General features: G+C 42.9%; 2 protein-coding genes across 2 annotated transcripts in view; one reads left to right on the plus strand and one right to left on the minus strand.

Annotated features, from left to right (window-relative positions):
• The first annotated feature begins 2,643 nt into the window (after positions 1–2,643).
• Positions 2,644–18,745, plus strand: part of LOC128839638 (uncharacterized) — an 85,924-nt gene continuing 69,822 nt past the window's right edge. Inside the window, exon 1 of the mRNA XM_054032812.1 lies at positions 2,644–2,776. The gene's annotated coding sequence lies outside the window, so the exon portion shown is untranslated. The remainder of the gene's footprint in view (positions 2,777–18,745) is intronic.
• The window catches only part of IL7R (interleukin 7 receptor), a 31,763-nt gene continuing 17,275 nt past the window's right edge, over positions 4,258–18,745 (minus strand). Inside the window, exons 4-8 of the mRNA XM_054032811.1 lie at positions 17,142–17,296; positions 12,010–12,184; positions 10,784–10,871; positions 9,573–9,648; positions 4,258–7,946 (exon numbers count right to left, since the gene is read on the minus strand). Coding sequence (XP_053888786.1) covers positions 7,443–7,946; positions 9,573–9,648; positions 10,784–10,871; positions 12,010–12,184; positions 17,142–17,296 — 998 coding nt within the window. The 3' untranslated portion in view covers positions 4,258–7,442. The remainder of the gene's footprint in view (positions 7,947–9,572; positions 9,649–10,783; positions 10,872–12,009; positions 12,185–17,141; positions 17,297–18,745) is intronic.

Here is an 18,745-nt window from a genome sequence, read left to right on the forward strand (position 1 = left end):
TTAATTGATAAATTTAACAGTAATAAGTCACCAGGACCAGATGGCATTCACCCAAGAGGTCTGAAAGAACTCAAATTTGAAATTGTGGAACTATAAACTATGGTTTGTAACCTGTCCTTTAAATCAGCTTCTGTACCCAATGACTGGAAGATAGCTAATGTAAAACCAATATTTAAAAAGGGCTCTAGAGGTGATCCCGGCAATTATAGACCGGTAAGTCTAACGTCAGTACTGGGCAAATTAGGTGAAATAATAGTAAAGAATAAAATTGTCAGACACATAGAAGAACATAAATTGTTGGGCAAAAGTCAAAAAAGCAAACAGGATGTTTGGAATCATTAAAAAAGGGATAGAGAATAAGATGGAGAATATTTTATTGCCCTTATATAAATCCATGGTACACCCACATCTTGAATACTGCATACAGATGTGGTCTCCTCATCTCAAAAAAGATATACTGGCATTAGAAAAGATTCAGAGAAGGGCAACTAAAATGATTAGGGGTTTGGAACAGGTCCCATATGAGGAGAGATTGAAGAGGCTAGGACTTTTCAGCTTGGAAAAGAGAAGACTAAGGGGGGATATGATAGAGGTATATAAAATCTTGAGTGGTGTGGAGAAAGTGAATAAGAAAAAATTATTTATTATTCCCATAATATAAGAACTGGGGGCCACCAAATGAAATCGATGGGCAGCACGTTTAAAACAAATAGAAGGAAGTTGTTCTTCACACAGCGCACAGTCAACCTGTGGAATTCCTTGCCTGAAGAGGTTGTGAAGGCTAGGACTATAACAGGGTTTAAAAGAGAACTAGATAAATTCATGGAGTTAAGTCCATTAATGGCTATTAGCCAGTATGGGTAAGGAATGGTGTCCCTAGCCTCTGTTTGTCAGAGGGTGGAGATGGATGGCAGGAGAGAGATCACGTGATCATTACCTGTTAGGTTCACTCCCTCTGGGGCACATGGCATTGGCCACTATCAGCAGACAGGATACTGGGCTGGATGGACCTTTGGTCTGACCCAGTATGGCCGTTCTTATGCTCTTATGTTGGCTAGGTGCTGCAATTACACCTTTCGCCTACCAGGGGCTGCTGTGGCACGAGAAGAGAGGACAGCTGGCTCATGAGCCAGAGCAGCCAGCTAGGAGAGGGAGAGAGCAGCAGCTGCTTTTCTCACAGCCACATGCCTGTGGGGCCAGGTGAAGGGAGTCGGGATATCGGGGGGAGGAGTGGAGGATGGACAGAGAGGGGCACACAGGGCTGCTAGGGAGGTGTCACATAGACTGGGGTTTGGAAGGGCTGGTGTGGGGGGGACAGACTGGGGTAGGGGCACATGAGCTAGTGGGGTTACCCCATTGAGCCAGGGGCTGAATGACAGTGGGGGTGCAGGGACACATGAGGATGGGGGGAAAGGGGTCAGAGACACATTGGGACAGAGGGAAAAGGTGGTTTAGGGAAAGACAGGGATGGGGCAGATGTGCCTGAATGAATGGGAGAGCTAGTGGGGTGACACCACTGAGCTAGGGTCTGCATGAGGGAGGCTTCCTAACTCTCTGACAATCTCTCCCCATCCCACAATAAAACCTTATATTTCTCCATTCTCACACTCAACAACCCTCCAGGTTCAGTCCCAGGCTCCCAGAAATTACTTCCCTCGCCCTCAGCTCCTCCATTATCCCTGACGCCTCCAAGCCTTTGCACTGCTTCTGAGGGATGCGGGAAATACTTTTCTGAGTTGTAGTTTAAATGAATTATTACTCAGAGTTCTGTATTAATATGCCTAGTAAGGAATCTGTTTGTCAAAAAACATTTCCTGAATCTTTTTGTTGTCTTTATTGTTACAGACATACTTGCTGACAGGTATTTTTAAATAAATCACCAACATTAATTGAAACTGGCGTGATTATTTTGTGTTATTTTGACAAATAAAATATGCAGAATTTTGTAGCATTTTTATTTTTTTGGCGCAGAATTCCCCCAGGAATATGAATTGTATAAAATCGTTATATAATTAAGAATATGAATGCCAACATCAGCACAAAGGGATATATATGGAACTGTGGCACCAATCAATGATCATGCTAATCTATATATGCTGCTTTGCATCACTGGCAGCTATGATATTTTTTCATTTAATAAGCAATCCAAGCATAATTCACTGTGCCCGTAGGAGTATTGCAATGCCAGAGGGCAAGAGGCTCACTGGTATCAGGTAGTGACTTTCAGCTGGCCTGACCAATTCAGTGCACTCAAATTCACTTATCTGTATTCAATGGGTGTTGTGCAGGGTACCACTGGAAAACCAGTAACACACTGATCTTTGATGTTCTTGCACAGTGCGGGTACAGTACATGTTCAAAGGACTGCACAAATATGAAGGAAACATGGGACTAAAATCTGTTTGAACCAGGTAAGTCTGGGGAGTGGGTAAACAGGCTTTTTCCAGACAAAGGAGAGGCCAACGCCTCCAACCAGGTGGAAACACAGTCAAGTGGCTATTCACTGGCACATCGGAGGCTGCGGGAACAGATCAGTTTGCATTGTAGAAAGCACCAGTGGAGAAGAAATCTTCTTCATCAAACTCCAGGGCACCTTGCCTCACAGCAGAGGCACTGAATGCTGAGAAGGATATATTCCAAAAGTTCACTGGGCTATAACAGAAAGGAGCAAAGAACCCCAAGTAATCTTTCACTTACGAAGACAAAGGAACTGAGCTCTTTGGACTTTGTGGGAGATCCTGACCAAGGGAGAGGTCAGCCATCTTGCTGGAAGGAGGTGTGGTAAGAATCTTACCTTGAACCAAGACCATAGCATTGTTAAGTCTTAGTCATTAGACAGCATTTTGTTTTTTTAACTATTTCTAATGTTATTCCTTATATTTGGCCTCACTTAAAACCGTCCTCTTATTGATTAAATAAACGTGTGTTATTTTTATTCTAAATCAATCAACCCAGTACTGTGTTGACTTCAGATGATTATTAACTCCAGTTAAAGCAACAAGCTGCTGTGCTTTCGCCTCTTTGAAGGAACAAAGAACCTTATTACTCTGCTGAATGTTCCAGAAGAGGCCCCAGGCCATTTCAGGGCAGATGGTTTTGGGGGAATTTGGGACTGGAGGGTGTGCTGGGCTCTTTTGGCAATTAGTAACCAAGGTTGATGGAGGCTAGAATGTGGCTGTGGTGTAACAATGAGGCTGCTGGAGCCAGAGTTACTGGATCTGAGCTGCTCAACACAGAGACACAGAGTGCATGCTTGTATGCTGGCTGGGAGCCTCCATACAGGGATCTACTGCAGCAGCGTGCATATTAAGGCACTCAGGTTACTGGACAAGCTGCGACACAAACTCTCACTTGTCAGAACTGCATCCCAAATTGTGACAGTCCCTAATACGTTGCCATGGCACTGAAAGATTATTAGACTTGTGTGTGTTCTTTTCTTAGGAGGGCAAATGAGAGGACAGAGCCATAACATTAATGAATCATTGTAATTCACCAATGATTATTCACAAATATACTATGGACACAGTGGTGGTGACTGAAATCCATACATTTCAGGATTGTGCAGAGTCTAAAGTCAAAGATATCATTTCTCCTTGGACAAGTCAAAATGTCTCCTTCCAGCACAACCCAGATATGTCTCTGTCCAGCTCACCTTGGTCATCCTCCCACCCCCCCCCCGCCCCACTCCCACCATGGTAACCTTCGGTTCACAACCCAAAGACTTTTACTAAATATGAGGTGAAAGCTGCTGAGTGTCCTCAACCCTCATTAACCAGGGATCAAGCCCATGATTGTTACCAATATTAGCCACAAAGCATATTCAATATAGAGAAGTTTTACAGTTACAGAGCCCAGGTTCCCTCACGAGGATGTAAATCATGAGTAAGGACTCTGAACTCCATGCAGTAACACTGCTGTAAAACCAGTTTGTGAGAGGTTTCACAGGGTTAAAGAGCCCATTTTCTCTTACTGCTTATTGGACAATGAATAGGATATAATGCACATTTAAAAACTGGGCAGTGCATGACACTATGTAAAGACCTACATACTGGGCCTAATTCTGATCTCACAGTGGTTTAACTCCTTTGACTTGAATAGAGTTATTCCTGATTTATGCTGCCTGAAGTAGGATCAGATCCAGGCTCAGTGGAGTTAGACCCATAGAAAACTAGTTTCAATAAATGTAGAAACAGACGCAACAGCTTGTATGGTGGCAGACAGTTATATCATGACAAAGATGAGAGAGAGCCACAAATATATAATGCAAATAGACATCCTTTTAATATGCTAAATCATTACAAAACAGGTTTACATGTTATTTCATTAAATAAGACAGAAATATGATAGTACTCAGACATTAGCAGCTATGCAAAAAATATATCTAATGCATATGGAAGGTATGTACGAGAATTTGCTGTTAAGTAGAGTAGTGGTTAATGTTTACAATAATCCACTCTTACAGTATAAAATAGCAACATGGTTTTCTAGTATGAATAGTAAGACTATTCTTTCATACGTGCATTATTGTTTAAAATTGCAGATAGATGCTTATATAATCCTTTTACTTTTTAACACTGTGTATGTGTGAGTTTGTATGTAAGTAAGTCGTGTTATACTTATTTTAATCTATTATTTTATATGGCATTCTTTTTCATGTTTGGTAATGTGGTAAAAGAACAGAATAGCTTCCTGACTCAATCTGTTTGCATCTAGATTTGCACTGTGCAAGTCTGCATATTTTAAGCATTAGCAGCTGTTTTTATGAAATAGAAGCATTATAAAGCAAAGGAATTAAAGTCCAGTGCTTAGTTCAGTTTTATCAGACTATATCATCTTACTACTATGTGCTAAACAGTCATAAAAAAATACTGTAATACACTGACTACTTCGGTCCACATCCTTGGCCCTTTTGAGTAAACAGACCATAAAGCTGTGCCTGGCTGAAGTTTCCCACAGTGCGGGGTTGTTACAGGGCATGGGTGGGAAGACGGGGTTCATTACTGGAGTGCTGTTGTGCTCCAGCCGTCCCTGGCTAATGTAATAGCCTCTCAGGGGCTGTGACTAGCCAGTGCAAGTTAGAGCAGCCATGCAGCTTGGAGTCACAGTTTCTATCCCTGTGGTTCTGTGCTAAGCATGACTCACCCAGACCAAAAGGTTCTAGCCCATTTACTTCCATGGAATTATCCTGATTTGTATTGGAAGAAAAGCAGAATCAGGACCATCAGGTCAAATTAAACATAAATGTCTAGAATCTGGCATCGCTGGAGTGGAACAATAACCGCTTTTCTTTTTCTTTAATTTAATCTGAGAAAAGGATAAAAGGCAGATTTTTGTTTAGTCCTTCCCATGGTATTTAATATTTAAAAAGTAAACAGCCTGAAGAGGTTACTTATTATTGCACTAATCAGGCCATCACTCCCGAAAGGGGAATTTAAAGCAGCTAGAGGATATGATACCTCACAAAGGGGCAAACCTTTAGCCTAGAGCACAGCAAAGCAGCTTTTCTCTCTTCAGGCCATATTCCTTGGCTGTCATGCAACCATGAGGCTGTAGCAGCTTCTGCAACTCCCATGTGCACCTGGTCCCCAATGGGTAATGGCCAGGTCAGTGGAACTACGTTGTGGATCAACCATCCCTTGGTGACAGAATATAAGGAACCCCATGGAGCTGTGGAGTAAGAAGAGGGGGCGGGGCAAGGTTTCCCCTTAGTGGAGAAAGCTGAGCACTCCTCTGACATTGTTACTGGGCAATTTACAAGAAAATGGATCTTACAGTGGTACCAGCTTTGCAAAGTAGTCAGGAAAATTTGCCAGCCCAGGCACAAAATCTATTGACTCACTCTTACCCACAATGACTGGTGATAATGAAAAAATAAGGATATGTCAGGTACCCAGGACAAAACGAATGCCCTGGGAAATACTCACAGGCCACACTAATGTATGCGTGAGAAGGCAGAGAAAAAAGGTGTCACGCATGTCACCTATGCACCTCAAGGGAGCTATGCCTATTTATACCAGCTGAGGATCTGGCCCCACATTTTAATGTACAATCAATGCTGATCAACATAAACATAGCTGAGAATCACCCCTTTAATATCTTGCCATGTGTTTTTCTTAATGCTGTATTTGTACTACTCTGTTTTTACATGTATTTTTCTGTTTAGATTGTTAAAAAATAGGACAGTGACTTGGTTGCGCTGAAATGTTGCATCTTTTGTAGTTGTGTTTTAATTGGCCCTAGGGACCAGATCCCCAGGTACCTTTTTATCTCCTAGGCATGGAGCAATAAGCCACACCCTCAGCGGGTGCGAATCAGCATTGATCCTTGGAAGTTAACAGAGCTAAGCCAATTTACACTAGCTGCAGATTTGGCCCATTGTTTTGTCCAATAAAAACTGTTGATGCAGTAGTAATGAAGACAGAAAATACAGCAAACTGGCATCTGGGCCTGAGTTGCTAAATTTGGCTCTGGGTCTGAACTTTCCCAGTGTCCAGGGGAGGTTGTTGGGGTCCCATCCCTACATAAAACCACTATGAAACTGTTTACATTTGTTGGCCCTGGTTCCCTCCGGCCTTCTGCTTCCACCTTCTATCCTCTTACACACACAAGCTGCAGGCTTAGCTGATCTATTTGCAGCCTTTGAGCACCAAGACATCTATTTTTACTCATTATTGTACACAGTCTCACATGCCGTGCATCAGCACAGCCCTTGCTGTGGTAGGATGGGTGCTGCTATCTTGGGAGTGTATCAGCACTCATTAGCAGGAGATGCTGTGTGAGCACTCTTTCCCCTGGGAGTTGAGTGCTTGATGGGGAATGAGTTACCAGTCTCAGATCCTGAATCCCAAACTAATACAAGCTGATTCTGATCTCACTTATTCTGTTTTTTAACACCTGGTATAGTGCCACTAACTTCAGCCAAGTTACTCCGGATTCATTCACCCCAGTTTAAGTGAGATCAGAATCTACTTAACCTATCTAGACTTTGCAGCCATGTTTCATGATAGGGATTTTATGACCATTAACAAAATCTGTAGCTGTGTAAACTGAGATGGCGATAGGAGCGTTAACGAATCTGAAGCACTCACCGATGCTTAGATAGAGGGCAGTAGAGAAGTGCAATTTAATAGTTTGTTATTGTTATAGGTTAATTACCACCCATGATTAAGGTCTTAAACCGATTGAACTAACTTTGTTTTCAGTTACACTGGATTTACTCCACATTGGCACTGATGTAATTGAGAATGGAATTTGGTCCACTGTCCTTGGAGGCCAAGAAAAATCCATCCCCATTGATTACAGCATTGCAAAATGGGGATAGGTACATTATCACTGAATTTATTATTCACTGAATCAACCAGCAAGAGGCAGGAGACCCAAACAAGAAGGACCAATAGTCTGCTCTGTTACAGCAAATCCTATGTTCCTATGGTTTTTGAGGTTTACTGATTTTTGCAAAAGCTGGACATTGTGACATATGCTTCGTCTTTATTTGATGACCTAATTCCATTATTGGGCTGTATTAGGGACACTGTGTTGGTATTTAGGGGTCCTGATCTGGGCTGAACAGTGGGGTCCTCCGAAGAGCTGGAATGGGTCATAGGACCACAATTATATAGTTGTGTACCATTGCTACTGCACACTTTATAGGGGATGCCATTGCTGGATTCATTTAACATGGAAAGGTGAGTCTCACATAAGTGCCCACTCAACGTGTCAGATGGCCAAATTCCTCCATAAGTCACAGGAAGCTTTAGGATGCTTTTGTCTACAGCAGAGAGGCTCGTCTTCATATCTGATCCATTGCAAACTTTTTCTGAAACATCTGCATCTAGAGGAGCTGATGGCTGTAGAAAACATTCCACTTCTGCTTTGGCTTGAATGCCATCCACTTTATGAATATGAACATACCCAAAACTTTCCGGGTTAAAGCTTATATCAAAATTCTGTGTGAGAAAGAGGATAATATGTTCAGTTAACTACAGGTACTAAGTTACGGGAAGACACTCCCATAAGTCATCAGATTTTAGAAGAATTTTTATTTCTGTACTTTAAAATTTTCATAAAGAAAAAAGAGAACTAAAATCTTTCCTCCTAATAAACAACCAACCAACGCAACAAACGATCTTGAATCAAAATCAGTTCCAGGTGCAATTCTGGGAACTAACACATAACAGACTGACTAGCCTTTATGAGAGATTCATCTAGGTCAGTGACTCTGAACCTTTCACACACCCCAGCCCCTTCTCAACTAGCCAGAATCGTCAAGGCCCCCTTCCACTTTAGCAACAAGGAAAGAGCAGGCTAGTCATGACCCCCTGACATCTGTTTGTGACCCCAGGTTGAGCAGTTATGACCTAGGGTAAATATGAGATGTGAGGCCAAAGGCTAAATGCCTCAGACTTTTGAGTACTTTCAAACAATGCACTATCTGGAGCATGTTATTTCACTTACAAAACAGCACTATTAACTTTCTCAGTGAGGAAAAATAGTATAGATAATTGTAAATCAATGAGATAATTCCATACCTTACAGCTGGAACTGTAGCCTGTTAGGCCTCAGTCTGCCAAAGGATAATGTACATGCTTAACTTTACACACTTTGAGTAACCGTATTGACTACATAAAAGTGGAAGGATATCATGGTACAATTTTTCAAAGGGACCCCAACTCATTGCCATCAAGGGCCATCATTGTTTTGCGCAAGCAAAATCTCAATTTGCCAGTCGAATAGTTAGATGGCTGACTACTTCATTTGCATATGCAAATACTATTTACACATGCAAATGGTAGTTTTTGTGAATCAAATTTAGAAGGCCCTTTGAAAACATGGCCCAGTACATACAGCAAATATACTATAATTAGGGCCCTACCAAATTCGCAGCCATGAAAAACACATCACGGATCATGAAATCTGGTCTCCCCCCGTGAAATCTGTGTGCTTTTACCCTTTACTATACAGATTTCACAGGAGAGACTAGTGTTTCCCAAACTGGGGGTCCTGACCCAAAAGGGCATTGCAGGGGGGCTGAAAGGTTATTTTAGGGGGGGGTCGCGGTATTGCCACTCTTACTTCTGCGCTGCCTTCAGAACCGGACGGCCAGAGAGCAGCGGCTGCTGATTGAGGGCCCAACTCTGCAGGCAGCAGCGCAGAAGTAAGGGTGGCAATACCATACTATGCCATCCTTACTTCTGTTCTGCTGCTGGCAGCAGCTCTACCTTCAGAGCGGGGCTCCTGGCCTGCAGCCGCCGCTCTCCAGCTGCCCAGCTCTGAAGACAGCACCTCTGCCAGCAGCAGCGCCGAAGTAAGGGTAGCAGTACCGCAACCCCGCCTACAATACCCTTGTGACCACTTCACAACTCCTCTTTGTGTCAGGATCCCTACAATTACAACACTGTGAAATTTCAGATTTAAATAGCTGAAATCATGAAATTTACAATTTTTTAAATCTTATATCTGGAAAATTGACCAAAATGGACCATGAATTTGGTAGGGTCCCAACTCTAATGTATGAGTATTATTTATGTTTTCTGAACACAGACTCAGGTAATCACAGCAGAGGCAGCACATACCTTTTTTGGCTTCTTGCACAGTTGCTCCAAAGTTTTTTTATGATCCGGAAGTTTTGGCCACAAAACTGGCTTGATTCTGAAATGAGATACGTAGCAACAATAAAAGTATTCAAGAAGGGATTATAGCAACAGCCATAATCGAAGGCACTATATTAGTAGTGTTAGAGTAGCAATAATAGATTTTATATCATCATACTAGTTCTTGTCGACCATCTGGGTGTTTTGCATTATCCCGCATGAGATATTTGTTCTAAGACGGCCATTTCTGAACTCTTATTCCAACAGTGAAGGTAGAGGTAGGACATGAGTGGTGTGGAATATATGTCTTATCCCACTGCCTCCGAATGATAATAATATTCTACTGTTATGTGGATAGAACTTTTCATCCACAATGTACTTCACAAACCATTGGCTAATTAACCCACAAAACACCATAGTAAGAGATAATTAGGTACATATTATTCGTATTTTCCAATAGGGATTTGAGGCAGAGAGCCTAAACTCCCTCTTTGTCAATGTGACCATGAATTTTGGATGCCTCTTTTATGAGGTGTTTAACTTGTGACATCTAAGACCTGTTTTTCCAAAGATGCTCAGTTGCTGGAATTTCAGCTGAAGTTAATGAGAGACACAGGTGTGCAGCACCACAGAAAATCAGGCGCTCAAGTTGGGCAACCAAAAGTTTGAGGCAACCAAAATTAGTGCCACTTTTGAACAGTTTGATCTACAAGCTCCAGCTTGACCACTTCTGTTGATTTCAACTGTGGCAATATATCATGAGAAGAGAGGTAATCTCACTGGTAACCAGCTCCCAAACCTGACTTTATAGGTTAAAACCTACAGCATGATTTCCTCTCAGAAGCTTATTGGAAGCCAGGCCAGACCACAGAGTACTGGTCTAATGCACTCCCATTACTCAATAAACAGCCTGCAGCATTTTGCACCAGCTTCAGCTTCTGAATGATCCCAGAATGTAGACCATGTGACAGCAATCTAATCTTGAGGTGACAAAGGCACTAGGCAGTCTCCTTTTGCCTACCTCCTCTCTTGCCTTTCTCCCGTTCTCAATTCTTCTATGATTTGTACATGTTCATGTTGCGGGAGAGGCCAGGGAATGGGGTGAGAATTGTTGGATAGTATAAAAGGATGAGATGGGCTTGCCACAGTATGATTGGCTTAATATTCTTTTGATGAAAGGAGATTAAAATTACCTGGTTTTCCAAAACATTAGGATCAGAACAAGCGTGACAAAGAGCAAAATGAAGCCCACAGTAGTTATAACCACAACCATGTCAGTGCCTAACAAAAAAGTAAAGAATAAATACCATATTAGGTTTGTTTCTATATGCATTATTATTGTCCGCGATCATGACATACTCTTTTAAGAAAAAAACAACCTATTATTACTGGGGAATATTGACAAATTTTATACAGTTTGGAGTGATGTATTGATTCAACTGCCTTGTTTCTTCCATCTGTCTGAAGGTGGGAAAAGGTGGCTTTGCAGTCCCTTCATCCTTGACTAAACACCAGATTAGTCTCCTAGTCCAGATTAGAATAGCCTGAGGGCTGTTCTAAACTGCATTGGCTGCCGATGGCCTCAGGGAAGCATCGTCAGCTCATTGAGTTACGGGTCCATTGATTTATGCTCTGGCTGTCCAGGGGAATTTGAAGGTGGGGGTATAGCAACTTTTGCTTATCTGCCTTAGGGGTTGCAGTGAGTATATCTCAGCCAAAACTGAGGATCAGACCCTTTGCCTGAGGACATATTTTCAACCTTCCGTTTGTAGGTCACCGGTCTGTATCTGTCCCAGGTCCATAGTGATCAAAAACTTTGCTGTTGTACACAACTGAAATGTAGTTTGTGATTAAAATAAGGTAAATGCATGTTACAATTGGCAATATTAAAATGAATCCTTTTGTACTGCTTTAACTCTTCTATGGCTAAGATGTTTGATGCAAACTGCTCTTTATCTCTGGAGGCTCAGAGTCATCCGCAAAACGGAATGAGCCAGATTCTCTGCCCCATTCTGTCCATATTGTGCCACCCTGTTAGTTATAAACAGGATGCACTCTGGCCCTATTGCCACTGCTTGGAATTCAGCTGGCTTTGGGGCCTCCCCAACAGGCCCAGAACTGGGGCAGCCAGCTCCTATGTCACCCTCTCTCCAGCTGCTGGTGCAGGGAATAGGTGGGGCATGTGAAGGGTGAAGACGTGGCTGCAGTGTGCAGCACTCTGGCTATACTCAGCACGTGGATAATCCCTGGAGGACCATTGGCAGCTGGCACAGGCAGCAGAGCTGAGGCCAAGTAGAGAAGCAGGAAGTCAGTAGCCCTTGATACTCTGCCTAGCCCCACGCCTGATCTGCTGTACCAAGTGACTTGGTCAGGTTTTAGGCTTTTTGCAAATGTAAGAAAGTGGTTTCCCTTTGCTTACTTTTCTTTATGGGGTGTTCCGCTGCACTTTGGAAGTATTCGGAGGAGCTCCATTCACTCCAGATACCCTTGAAATACTTTCCATTGGGCTTTGATCGCACTTTCACTTCATAACTTGCACCCATCTGAAGGCTTTTCCCCAGTAACTTTACCCGAAGATATTGAGAATGTATTGTCTAAACAGAGAAAGAGCTGATTATTTTTTGTCAGAATGGAAAATTATATTTTTCAGATTCAGTAAGGGAAAGCTTATTTATATATAAATCATGTTTGTAAGAAGATTTCCAGACTCTGAAACCTTAGCTATCTCACAGAGACAATTGCCCTGCTTTATATGTGAGTGCATCCCAGTAACAGCCCAGGGAAATGCATATGCATAGGAGAGCCATACGCAATCAATTATTCACAGGGCAGAGCCTATTCCTGCAGATACTGCCCAGCCTGAGCATTTCCAAAGGGCAGGACAATAGGGCTGGAGGAATGGACTCTGGTCTTATATGACAAATGTTATTCAAAATGCTAGCTACTCAGAACATTCATACGTGAGGGATGTGAAGCTGCCTGGAATAATCGAGCTAGTAAACAGGAGCAGCAAACAGGGGAGTTTTGCGAGGGAGTTTAGAGAGGGAACGTGAAAGCCAGATATACCCAACATTCTCTAAACATAAACTAATAAACATCCTATTCCCCACCCACCCAAACCAACCAAACAAAAAAGCTGGAGAAGTAAAACGAATGCAGGTAGAAGTCCAGCAGCAGAGTGGGGGCTATTCAGTTTAATGCACAGAATGCAGCATGTACAATTATCTGCCTTGTGGGCAGGTGGTGTATGTGTGCATTCTGTGCAAGGAGCTCATGGCTCTCAGAGACCGAATACAGGCTCTTGAAACCAGAGTGGCTGAACTGGAAGATTAGGGAGACAGAGAGGTACACAGATGAGACTTTCCGGGACACAGTAGAGTGGTCCCACCCCCAGTAGACAACCTCCGTGCTGTTGAGAAGGATGAAAGTCTCAGAGAAGGAGAACATCAAACTGAAGCAGAGGGAAATGATCCCATAGTTGGGACCCTCCTTTAAGATGATGCCATGGTATCCTTTTGCACTTAGGATACCTCTCTGGGGGAGGGAATCCCGGTTATTAGGAAGAGATGGGTAATAGTATGGCAGAGTTGGTCATTGGAAATATAGATAGATGGGTTTGCGATGACTGAGAGAACCACATGGTGAATTGCGGATCTCTCCGAGACAGACTTATGTGCAGTAATGGGGAGGAGCGGATGGTCACAGTACACTTAGGTACTGTGGTGCAAGTAGAATTAATTTCTTATCAGTACGCTGCACTCATGGGAGGGAAACAAAGGGGGAACACCAGCTAAACGGGGGGCATGTGACCTCCCCACATGACCCCCCACGTGACTCCACCCCACCCCGAGCCCGGGAGACCTGTGCTCTCCCGGTCCCCTCCCCATGACCCATCCCACACTACCTGGGGAAAGGGGCCTCTGTCTTCCTCCCGCTGCACCAGAGAATTCTGAACCGCAGGGCTCTGTGGAACCGCAGCGGTGAAAGGAGCAGAACGTGGGGCTCCTGGGCGGCTCCAGCCGGCAGCTCCTCCAGCGTAGCTGTACCGCCCCCAGCCCCACCCCCAGCCCTGCTCCCAACCTTTCCATGCAGCTGCATCTCCTGAGACCTATCTGGGGTCTGTATGGGAGGAGGACAGGGCTGTAGGCGTGTCTGTGGGCGGTACAGCCACGCTGGAGGAGCTGCTGGTGTGGGGCCGCCTAGCAGCCCCACATTCTGGTCCTTTTGCTGTTGCTGTTACTGGGAGAGCTAGCCCAGCGGCCCCACGTTCTGCTCTCCTGGGAACTGCAGTGGCAAAAGGAGCAGAATGTGGGGCCGCCAGGCAGTCCCATGCTGTCAGCTCCTCCAGCGCGGCTGTACCGCCCCCAGTCTTATCCTCCGGCGGGGCTGCTGTACAGATCCCAGACAGGACTCAGGAGACGCAGCTATGTGGAAGGGCTGGGGGCGGGGCTGGGGGCGGTACTCCTCCTGTGTCTTTCCTGTGCAGAGTACCGGCTATAAATATCTTACTGGTACGGTGTACTGGACCGGACCATCATACTTGCAACACTGTGTAGGTATCAGTGACATAGAGAGAGGTAAGAGAGGTTGTGGAGGCCAAATTTTTATTACAAATATTTGCACTGTAAAATGATAAACAAAAGAAATAATATTTTTCAATTCACCTCATACAAGTACTGTAGTGCAATCTCTTTGTTGTGAAAGTGCAACTTACAAATATAGATTTTGTTTGTTGAATAACTGCACTCAAAAACAAAACAATGTAAAACTTTAGAGCCTACAAGTCCACTCAGTCCTACTTCTTGTTCAGCCAATCGCTAAGATGAACAAGTTTGTTTACATTTATGGGAGATAACGCTGCCCGCTTCTTATTTACAATATCACCTGAAAGTGAGAACAGGCGTTAGCATGGCACTTTGGTAGCTGGCATTGCAAGGTATTTACATGCCAGATATGCTAAACATTCGTATGCCCCTTCATGCTTCAGCCATCATTCCAGAGGACATGCTTCCATGCTGATGACGCTCGTTAAAAAAAAATGTATTAATTCAATTTGTGACTGAACTCCTTGGGGGACAATTGTATGTCTCCTGCTCTGTGTTTTACACACATTCTGCCATATATTTCATGTTTAAGAATCTGAAGTGCCTTCCAAAATCTTGTGACACTGGCTACAACAGTGCCATGCAAGTGCCTGTTCTCACTTCTTCACACAACGCACAGTCAACCTGTGGAACTTGTCACCGGGGATGCTGTGAAGGCCAAAAATATAACTGGGTTTAAGAAAGAAATAGATAAGTTCATGGAAGACAGGTTCATCAGTGGTTATTAGCCAAGATGGTCAGGGATGCAATCCCATACTCTGGGTGATAATTGTCCTGTTCTGTTCACTCCCTTTGAAGCGTCTGGCATTGGCCACTGTTGGAAGACAGGATACTGGGCTAGATGGACCATTTGTCTGACCCAGTATGGCCATTCTTGTGTTCGTTTGTTCTCAATGTATGAATACTACATGCTCTATGTTTGTCTGAGTATTGTAAAGATGTTTACTGTATGCATATATTAAGTTAATTCAATAGCTCAGTGGTCAGGAAACTACCCAGGATGCTAGATAATAGCCCAGCTAACTACTCTTCAGCACACACCCAGGACTATTAGCTACGATACGATACCTTCGCCCCCTGGTGTGACCGGTTCAGAGACAGACGGCAGACAAAGAACTTTGGGGATGTTGACGTCACTAGGCAACACCATCACCCTAGGTAACTCGGGAGGGTGGAAAATCACAAGTGTCAATGAAGCCTTCCTGCACTAGGCCTAAATGAACCAAACTCCTTCCTTGTTTAAACTCTAATTGACCTCAAAAGCCAGGTGCAATTGGAATATGTAAGCAACCAGTTATCTGTGTGCAACCCCCTGCTCACACCGGTATCAAGCGGTAATAATGAGGCCTGCATGTTTCTGGCTGAAGGGAAAAAGGACAAGATAACGGTTTAAAGAAGTTCCTAACAAGCTAGGCTTATAGCTGCCAAGAATGACTTAACTGCTTAAATGTAATCGTTATTTGCTTAGTAACTATTACCAGGGATGGGAGGGGTAGAGGGAAGAATGGGGGGGGGGGAGAAAGGGAGGGCTAGAGGGAGAAGGGGGGGGGGTGAGGCTTAACTGCAAAATGTATAAAAGAAGAAAAACTGTTTCTGTTAGTGTGCTTGATTTGAGACGTGCCAGTCTCCTTGCACCGCTTTGAGATCTCAAATAAACTTTGTTTGCTTCTCCACCTGGTGTGTTTATTGACGCGAAGCACACCGGGCAACGAACCCGCTGTTGCTGTCCTCGGGCACTCTGTGCTGGCAACAGGGGGATGAATGGACAAGCCCTGAAGAACCAGGGTGAGAGGGGCAGAGCCTGCTGGGAAGAAGGCTGAATCCTAACCCTAAAAATGGGGGTGTCTAGGATAAGCTAGGCCTACATAAGCTTTAGGTAAAGCAGATATGCATATAAGTCTTTTGTTGTTTTAATCCTTTTGTCTTGTTGTTCTGTGTTCCTATTGTCAAGAGTAAACAAAACTTTGTTTGAAGAAGGCTGTTTTGGGTCACTGTGTTATCCATTGGTCACAGCTCCCAAAGGAAAGACTTGCAGGCCAGGAAACCCAGCTAAGCCTGGTGAGCTATCACAGTTGGCCCACAGGGGACTGTAGCCCAGGGCCTAGTCTGAGAGTCAGAGAATCACAGAATTCTGCCCCAGAATTAATTAATAGTTAATAATAATAATAAATTAATAACCATATAATATAATAATATCTCCCTAATTCATGTGTGCCTTTCATCACAAAATATCTCAAAGAGAGTTGTAATTTAGCAAGCCAATATTTAGCTATATTATCTACTGGTTTCAGTGTATCAGTCTTGCTCCAAAGCTCTGGTTGCACTATATGCTTTATACAAGTGCATACAAAAGAACCAGTGGATCAATAACTGTTTTTGGTTTCTCCCTGCAGCCCACTCTGTCAATTATTACCGATTCCTGCACTGGCTCAGCTGTGCTGCCCAACAGACTCAGAAGCTGTGCTGGACAGTAATGGGTTCCTGTATTCCCTTGGTTAGTCCAAATCACAATCTAGCCCACAGTAACTGTACATATTAAATATGGTAATGAACAGCATACATCTAATGTTACCTATCTATTGATCTGTATATAAAATAAAAATAAAAACATAATGATCACAATTACTTAAATTTAGCACTAATGTCACACTTTCTATTTTAATTGCAATAAACATTAATTAATTAATTAATTAATCCAAGATGCCCCTGTGAAGGAGGTATTGTAAGTGGTCTAATGGATTCAGACCATTTTCAATCATTATCAGCCTGGAATGGATTTGAAATGGCAACCTAGAAGTGAAATGATCTAATAGCAATTACTGCAGTTTCTCAAGTTTTCAGCTAAGGGACAATAGAAATGAAGTACATTTTTTGCATATATTATTAGTACTTCTACTAACATAGACTTAAGCAATTAGTAAGAAAATCACTATACATTTTCACTTACTTCCCAAGTCCCGTTTTCCTGCCGATAGGCTAGTTCGTGTATTAATTTGTCCTTTAGATATTTCTTCTTTGAATGCGGGGTCTTGTATCGAATAAAATACTCATTTGCATCCTTTCGGAATGTGATATTTATGCCAAATGGAGTCTCAGGCTTAACTGTAAATGATGATAAGGGGAAAACAAGTCAACGTATCACACAGTGAACAGTAACCTTAATGTGTAACTATCTAATAAGTCAATATATTTATTTTAAAAAGACTTCAAAACAACTGCTAACAAGTTCTCACTTCCTCCAGGGAATCATCCTGGCACCTGGCTGGCCCAGCATTGGGAGAATGCAATGGTGAACTTCATGTCAGCTTTGTACTTCCTTCCAGAGCTGTGCTGGGTGCTTCTCAGTTGTAGCTGAGAATCTGGCATTGTAACTGGTGTTATGAGTAGAGAGAATGCCCCATTGCACTGTAACATCGAATCATTGGAAAGTAACTCCAAAACACGTAACAGTCAAGTATGAGCTTTACCCGATCAATGTCATGAGATTGTGTCTCCTTGCCAGATTTTGAAATACCATATAATTTCAGTAAAGAATGTCATAATTTGCTATGCCTGTCTCTTCTGTTGTAAGTATAACTGTACTTGTGGCTTCTCTGTCCATTAGTGACAGGCTTGCAGTTATGCAGGCAATGTGGAAGTGACAAAGTATTCTAAAGTATAAGGTGAAAAAAATCTATATCTTTCCAGATCTAACCAGGGCTACTCAATCACAATGGGAAAGTTTTGACTCTTCGATCAAAATTTCTTTCGTTGATCTCAGAGCTTCAGTACTCTTTCTGGCCAATTTCCTTGTTATCGTTGGAATTAAAAAGTATATGTTTTTTAATATGACTTTGATGGGAGCAGGATTGTAGCCAGTCCTGATCGTAGCCTGAGAAGCAGCAGTTTCTGTCCCAGCCTGGACCTTGCTCAGACAGAATATTCAGTTCTTGCAATGATATCACTTGGGGCTTGTACTCACTAGAAAATGAGGTCATGTTAGTTAATATGACACCTCCAGTTGTGTAATAACATGACCTCATTCTCTAGTGAAGCCAAGAGGGGACAGACCTTAATTAGACTTAGCAGAAGCCCACTACTAAGCATGCTAAGAACTGCCTAATAAATTCTTAATTTTTAACTCTTTCCCCCCCATAATTATTTGGGAGACTCTGTCAGTGTGGATTGGTCATATACCAAATTTGGAGATGTTCTCATGTAGCTGTTTTCATGGTATGGATGAGCATTAATATTTTTACAAGGGTTTTAGCAGAAAAAGTTATTCTCCACCCCACCCACACACACCATCCATAAAAGAAAAATTAGGAAAGGGAACTCTCTCAAAATATTCATAAACAATTTACCCCTGGGCTAAGGCCAAGCATGAAAAGTTTCAGACTCAAAGGAGAATATTTCAGAAAGATATGCAGGCACATGAATAATAGGGATATCTGACCACAATTTTACTTTAAACCCCTTAGCCTTCAGAAGAAAGTCTGACCTTCCCATTATTTGCACAGTATCTTGAGGATTAAACACACTTAAGTGCTTTCTCATACACCACTGTGCAGA

This window comes from Malaclemys terrapin, chromosome 6 (genome assembly GCF_027887155.1).
Source record: "Malaclemys terrapin pileata isolate rMalTer1 chromosome 6, rMalTer1.hap1, whole genome shotgun sequence".
In the NCBI taxonomy this organism is placed as follows: domain Eukaryota; kingdom Metazoa; phylum Chordata; order Testudines; family Emydidae; genus Malaclemys; species Malaclemys terrapin.